Source organism: Pangasianodon hypophthalmus, chromosome 17 (assembly GCF_027358585.1).
Source record: "Pangasianodon hypophthalmus isolate fPanHyp1 chromosome 17, fPanHyp1.pri, whole genome shotgun sequence".
NCBI lineage: Eukaryota > Metazoa > Chordata > Actinopteri > Siluriformes > Pangasiidae > Pangasianodon > Pangasianodon hypophthalmus.
Genome location: NC_069726.1, coordinates 18,554,457 through 18,561,697, shown reverse-complemented (window position 1 = coordinate 18,561,697; position 7,241 = coordinate 18,554,457). Strand labels below are relative to the sequence as shown.

The 7,241-nt window shown below is 37.1% G+C and overlaps 1 protein-coding gene across 4 annotated transcripts; it reads right to left on the bottom strand.

Annotated features, from left to right (window-relative positions):
* Positions 1-403: 403 nt before the first annotated feature.
* LOC113543970 (coiled-coil domain-containing protein 17) lies at positions 404-6,577 on the bottom strand. 4 transcript variants are annotated; one of them, XM_026942527.3, is made up of 13 exons: positions 6,287-6,577; positions 5,938-6,060; positions 5,686-5,797; positions 5,301-5,442; positions 4,821-4,934; positions 4,573-4,703; positions 4,360-4,485; positions 3,846-3,982; positions 3,658-3,737; positions 3,363-3,566; positions 2,031-2,253; positions 1,487-1,597; positions 404-716 (listed from the first exon to the last, which is right to left on the bottom strand). In XM_026942527.3, exons 1-13 carry the CDS (start codon positions 6,389-6,391, stop codon positions 594-596), a joined length of 1,731 nt encoding a protein of 576 aa, XP_026798328.3. In that variant the 5' UTR covers positions 6,392-6,577; the 3' UTR covers positions 404-593. The 4 variants fall into 4 exon arrangements, with proteins under 4 accessions (XP_026798328.3, XP_026798329.3, XP_026798330.3 ...); XM_026942528.3 differs by having other exon boundaries at positions 4,360-4,437; XM_026942529.3 differs by having other exon boundaries at positions 5,938-6,103; positions 6,287-6,392.
* Between the last annotated feature and the right edge of the window lie 664 nt (positions 6,578-7,241).

Here is a 7,241-nt window from a genome sequence, read left to right as displayed (position 1 = left end):
AGTCTGACCATGATTTATTTCCTATATTGTCATCATAAATTATTGGATTCATGTGGAAAACGTATAGATAGATAGATAGATAGATAGTGGATGTAGTAAAAGTTAAGCATAGTAGCTACATTTCTCTGGTCAAATACAACAGGATCTACACAAATGCCATGCATTATAATAATTTTCATATTTGCATTATGCATTATATTTAAGTTGCATATTGATGTGAAAGTGCCGCATTTATTAGACAGGTAGGTGAAATGTAGGTAAGTGTCTTATTTATCGGCTCACAAAAGTCCATTTTGGTTACTTATGAAGCAGTATCTCTCCTGGTCAATCAGAGGGAGCAGGTAGGACAGTAGACAGATAGAGATATAAATATTTTAATTTCTAAAAGAGATATTTTGTTGAATACAATAACACAGTAACACAAACTTGATCTTCACTGTTCTCTGCCATACCAACCATATTTAATAGCACATAAGCTTTGCCTTGTTTTATAAAATCAATTATACACACAATGGGGTACTTTTATTAGAATGGTGAATGGTCAAATGTCTCTTTTTCTCCTCTGACAAAACCTCATTTTATGTCACTTCAGGTTAAGAAGCAGTGTTTACAAGGCGCTGACTGAAGGCTGATGTATGGACCCGAGCACTATGAACAGCTGGAGATCGGATGGCTTCATGAGACTTCTGCATGCCCAAAAAGTGTCTAGGAGTTTGCTAAAGGAGGAAGCACAAAATTAGAAGTACACTATGAATTTAGAGCAAACCATTGGTTCAGTTTAGTACTAAGCTTTAGAGCATCATAGAAGCTGTAGTCTGGATGTGCTCTGTCTTTACCAATAATAATTTTCACTTATGATAATTGTTTTTAAAGGATGTAATGAAATCCCCTATGAATACTATGGCTCACAATGGGCTAGCACAGTAGATGGATTTGTAATATTTTCAAGCATTACTCTTTAATTTCTGGAAAACTGATGGAGGTTTTGATTACTGGGCTACCATAGTGGGATAACTCTGCCCCCTGGAGGACAGTTTGAACAATACAAAAGGACACAATGCGATTAGAGGTTTTTTTTGGAAACATTGCTGTGAACATAAATGCATCATTAATTAATTATTTCATTCATTCTTTCATTTGTCCATCCATCTAAATTAAGTGCTTTATCCTTGTCAGGCTTGTGTTGGATCCAGAGCCTATCACGGGAACACATGGATTACGAATACACCCTGGATGAGACGTCAGTCCACTGTAGGCCACCACACGTGAAAATCCACATTAACTATAGCCCGAGCTCAGGATTCAAACTGGAGCTGTACAGCAGCAACACTACCTGCTGTACCACCCTGATGCCCCATACACATCAGAATATGTTAAAATGTACTTTAGTGTCACAGAGCCAGACAACTTAGCTAAACTAAAGTAATATTGTATGCATTTTAGAGAAACTATGCAATATGCAATCACTGAGGGGTGAGACACATACCACAGGGGGGTATTGGTAGATCCCAGCATTGTTGATGCTAATTGGAACAGAGCTCTGAACTTCAGCATCTCTTGTGTTAACGATTCTCAGGTACAGTTCCGCATTGTCCAACTACAGTGAAAATAAGTACAATCATGAGAAAGGGTCTTTTACCCTTGAATTGTGTCTAAGAAATATAATAACGTGAACATAATAAAAGAATTTATGCTAGAATACTATCCCTGTTTCCATCCACCAAATCTTTAGTGTATGTGTCATTACCTGTAAACTCATCTGCTATAAAAGCCTAACTTATAATAGAAAGGCAGTTATTATATTCTATTAATAAGCATTTAAAATATACTACATAGTACATAAAACTACATAGCCCAAATTCATTGCCCATATGCCCATATCAAGATTTGGTTGAAATTATGTTATTCCTTGAACAGTTTATGGCCCATGTGCCAAGAATGATATATCAGGTGATTGTGTCATCAGTGCATTCTTTATTTGAGCTAATAACTAAATAACTAGAACACAGAGTATTTTTGGCTGAATAAACCTGTGGAACAGCATTGACTTCTGCCGTCGTCATTGACGGTTTGGCTGGAAGTAGACGGACGGGTACTTTCCATCTCCCACTAATCACACGATTTTGATGGTCGAAGATGTGGAGCTTCAGCCAGCCTCGTGGTGCTAAGTGTGTCACCTCATATCCATAGACATCATAACCTCCTGACGCCTGCACCTGCATCACTAGAGAGATCGATGAAGCAGGCTGGACCCTGTTCAAGGAAAGACAAGTTAACCATGCTGTTTGACTTGATTGTCAAGACTTTTGTCACACAGTACTGTAGTGTATGTGGGTCATTCCTAGTTAGTGGTTGACTTAGGCTGGTCAGGAATTGTCATTACACTTGAATTGTCACAATTCAAGAGCATAATAAATTCGCTGAGTTTCAAACCTTGTGCTAACACTCAACATCCATGGGCTCCTCTAAGCAGCTGACTGAAGATCTAAAAATGGAACTAATTGATGCCTACAAAGCAGAGGAAGGTTATAAAAAGACGTCAATGTGCTTCTAGGTTGCACTTTTCATTGTCTGAAATGTCATTAGGAAATGACAGTTAAGGGTTAAAGTCAAAGATCTGGGAGACCAAAAAAACTGCTTGTATGCTGTCCAGAAAGGCAATGTAAACCCCCCATTGACACCAAGGAAGGAGGTTTAGCTGACACAGAAGTAGTGGTGAACCGTTCTGCTGTACAGTGTTGCTTGCATGAACATGATATGCATGGAAGAGTCATCAGAAGGAAACCTTACATTCGACCACAACACAAAAGTGATGTTGACTGATTAATTAAAAATGCAACTCTTTGCCCACAATCACCAAAGGTATGTTTGGAGAAAAATGTAGTAGCATTTTATGAAAAGAACACCTTATCAACTGTTAAGCATGGATCTATTATGCTTTGGGGTTGTGTGGCAGCCAGTGGCACGGGAAACATTGCACAGATAGATGGAAGAATGGAATCTTTCAAAGATCAGCAGATTCTGGAAGCAAATATGACACAATCAGTCAAGAAACTGAGGCTGAAAAGAGACTGGCTCCTACAACAGGGCAATGATCCAAAACATACTTCAAAATCCACCATGAACTACAGTGTTCACCCCCTTTGAACTTTTCCACAATTTGTAGTGTTACAACCTGAAACTGTAATGGACTTAATTGGCCTTATGAACTCTAATGAAGAGTTACCATTAGCACATTTTGTCAATAGCTTATGTTTATGTCCTTGAGTTTATTACTCAATTGTGCCCCTAGTGGAATAACAGAGACGAGAAGTTTTTAAGTCCGAAAGGCACTGCATACAAGAAATGAACCATGTACTTACTCTGGTACTGCTTGCTTGCTGGCGAGGATTGCCTTTTGTTCTACACTGTGCTGAGGAGAGCTTACAGGATCACAGTAAACTGGGGGTAATATGGAGGGGCTTCCCAAACATATGTCCCCATTGTATATCCCCACCATCAGCCGACAAACTCTGTATGATGGGCACAAGCCCAAGAGGAAATCATAAAACACCACAAAACCTGTCCTGCAACAGGAGCACAGAAAAGCCAAAATTGAAATACATTCCTTTGCTCCAATACTAAGATATGCTAATATTTGATTAACAGTAGACTAACATTGGATCATAGGGACTAGGACACAAGCCATCTGAATCTTTCATGAGGTGTTTGGTTAAAGGTGGAGATCTGGGTTCCTCCTATGAAGATGGAGGTAAAATGTGACAGAAATAAGAGTAAAACTGCATGCAATTAAATGCTGTACATACATAAATCATGTGTGTTTATTTATTATAATTAACTTTTACCAGAGGGGGAAAGGTCATTATGGAGGGTGCCATTTTTCTGCTCATAATTTGCTTTCTCAGACGATTTATCTCAATCTCATGTTTTAACAGATCAATGTCCATCTTTGCAGCTCTCATCTCTTGCTCAGCAGGTTGAACTAAACAAAACAAGGTTGAAACTAAATATTTTATATATACTGAATTTTTGAACATCATTTTAAAGAATCAAATTAGGGCTGGGCAATATGATGATATCAATACTGTGATAAATTATACCACAATAAACTTTTCTGACATATCAGGTATTGATATTGTATATTTGTAATTTCTATACTGTATTTTTATAACAAGTACAAACTGTCATTGGACAGCTTAAATTTTGTACCGAATCTAATGTACATCATTTCAAATAAGTATCACTGAAATCTCTTAGCAAATATAAATTTCATTATACATATTGTGTTTTGTATCAAAGTCTTCAATTATCGTGATGTGATATTTTTGTCATATTGCCTGCTTCTAAGATGGATATTACAGTTTGGAGTTGTTCTGGATGTTCTCTTTCTTAACTCCAGTTTCATGATTTCCTCTTCCAAGCGCTGGTTTTCACGCTCTGTGGACACAAGTTCTCTGCTCAAATATTTTCTATTGTCCCTTTGACCTGCATAACAGCACAAATATCTATTATCTTAAGTGACATGGTAGCATAATAGCAATATTATAAGCATGCAGGAGTATTTGCTCTCACGTTTGGTCTTGGGCAGAGGCGTTTTCCTAGCCTGTGTTTCTAATTTGATGGCTGCGTCTAACAAACGCTGCAGGTGAGCCAGGATTTGAGGATCCTTTCCTCCACTCTGGAGATAGGAGATGCGAAGGGTACTGTGGAATGGATTATCACATTATATGGATGGATACATTAGATAAAGTTCCAGTTTGCTTCATGACTCAGTTCCACAATAATGTGAGTCACGTCCCTGTGGGCGAATCTTCAATTACCTGATTTCTGCAGAAAGCACTCCACAGCCATAAACAGGTATGTATTTTTCTATTACTCTCTCCTCAGTATTAGCTACATGCTGGTTTGTGTCATTGCTCTGATGACTGTCCTGCCTATGAGATAATATGTAGGTTTGTTATTGATGATCCTGTTTTACCTATACAATATAGAAGAAAATCTGCAACATAAGTGTTCTGGAAATACTTAAAGGAAAAATCTTCCCTGAACATATTAATCTTTATTATTTATTTTGCAATGAAATTCTGTTCAGCGTTGCCACTGCTCCCTATAAGGGAACTCAAAAGCCATACATAGCTTAAACAGAGGGTTTGGGATCAGTTTGAGGGGAAGGAGAAAGCTTATCAAAGTTTTTATTGCAATTGTAGTTCATCTTGTAGGTAGGGGTTGGCTCTAAATGCTACAAACTACTTCTTTAAGTCAGAATGAGTTTCAAACCCTGATCATTTGAGGGAACTAACCCATTCTGCTGTAGATGATCCATTAGAGTCTCCAGTAACACTGTGTTTCTCTGCTCGTGTTCTTTCAGCTCTAACAGCATTCTCTCAAGTTCAGCAACTTTCCCATTTTGAGCAGCCAACTCTTGCAGCTTGTAATCAATCTCTGCAATCAATGTTGAAATAAATGTTGGTGCTTTGAAATAAAAGACAGCTTTCTGTGTTGGCACATTCTCTGCTACACCCAATAAACATGCTTTTATGAGGCTTTAAAAATGTAGAGCTTATTATTGGGAATAAACACACACTTTGCCCTTTGCCAGGACTGATTTTTAGCAGCACTTTGTACAATTTGTTTTTTCCCTCTTCCTTTTTAAAAGATATTTATCAGTAAGGAGAACTGTAATACCTTGTCTTTGCATGTCCAGTTGTTTGCGCCCATCAGATAGCACTGCATTGCACTCGTGAACTTCAGCCAGGTCTTGAGTGTAATGATCTTCTGATCTGTCTGAGTGATCTGTCTGTTCAAATATGCATAGTGATTTACACATACTAATTTGACTTAAATTACACTGAAACATAAGAAAACACAATTAAAAATCAGAGGTTGTGGAACATTTGTGGGATTTATTTGTGGGATTTTTTTATGTATAATTCTCACTGGCTTGTTGTAAGGATTAGGATTAGGCTCATGCTGAGATGTCTGCATGCTCTTAACCGCCTGAGTCTTGGGCAAACTCCGGTGCTGCTGATGCCTCCTGATCTTTTCTCTTATCTTCTGACTCTGTATAGACATTTTCCAATCATGATCACAGCAACACTGGAACCTAATTGTTAAAAAAATCTAAAATTGTGTCTGTTGTAGTATATTATTGAACATTGAAATGCTGACAGATGATGGTGTATGTCTTTGTCTTTCCTTTATATAAAACTGAACACAATGCGAAATATCTAACACAAACATACACAGAAACTATGCCTAAAATATCCTAGTTATAACAGAGTTGTACCTCTGATTGAGAAACCGCTCCAATACAAAACTTCTCCTTATGTTTCACCAGAAAATGCATGGATCTGAAAGTCATATTACACTTTGTACAAATTAATGAATCCATGATGTGGGGGAAAGGGAATTAAAAGAAGAAGAGAAAGTTTGTTGTGGAAGTCTCCAGGCACTTTGTTTGCTGAGCTGCTCCTGACAACCTGTGGCAGGGTTGCCATGTACAGCATATTCACACAGAATTCTGTCTATCGAAGTTAATAAGACAGAAAAATGCAGCTTGTCCTGTTACTGAGAAACTGGAAAGAGCAAAGTTCTCCATTCCTAAGACTTGGAAGATTTTACCTCTGACTGTTATGAAGCACTGAAGCCTGGGACATCTGCTAACAGAAACCTTCACAAAACAAATACCTATACACATTTTTCTTAGTTAAATAACAACACTTGTATCCGTTTCTTATCCTTGGATTAGGTGGAATGTACACCATACAACTATAGAAACAATAACATACTAGAACATATGCATTAATATAAATTTATTATTTAAATTACAGCAAGAACTATCATCAGAACTGCTGTAATAGAACATTAATCAACGACTTTTGACCAATCAGATTGGAGAATTCAGGAGCGACGTGGTATGTTTATAAACATTTGGATTTATTTTTTTTTGTAGCTGTAGGTAAAATGTGGGATATTTATATATATTTATATTTAGTTAGATGTATAATTTGAAAAGGAATTATTATGAATTAGAAAAAGTCTCAAATGTGAAGGATTGCAACACCCCAAATACAATTTGGCAAGCCAACATCATAACAGTCAGATAGAAATTGACAGTTTTATTGTATTTAAATGAATTTGGAATAACGTTTATAATAATAATAATAAGTGAAGTCTTGGATAACTGGTATTATTAACTGAATAAACATTTGGCATCATTGCCACTGGTGCAAATGTATGGT

What these genes read in the sequence shown, in the direction of transcription:
- LOC113543970 (XM_026942527.3), bottom strand. Translation starts at nt 6,391, where the DNA reads ATGGATTCATTAATTTGTACAAAGTGTAATATGACTTTCAGATCCATG. An exon ending in ATCCAGAACAACTCCAAACT is followed by an intron (nt 3,983 to 4,359) that starts GTAATATCCATC and finishes TGTTTTGTTTAG; the next exon opens with TTCAACCTGCTGAGCAAGAG. An exon ending in TAATGACCTTTCCCCCTCTG is followed by an intron (nt 3,738 to 3,845) that starts GTAAAAGTTAAT and finishes CCATCTTCATAG; the next exon opens with GAGGAACCCAGATCTCCACC.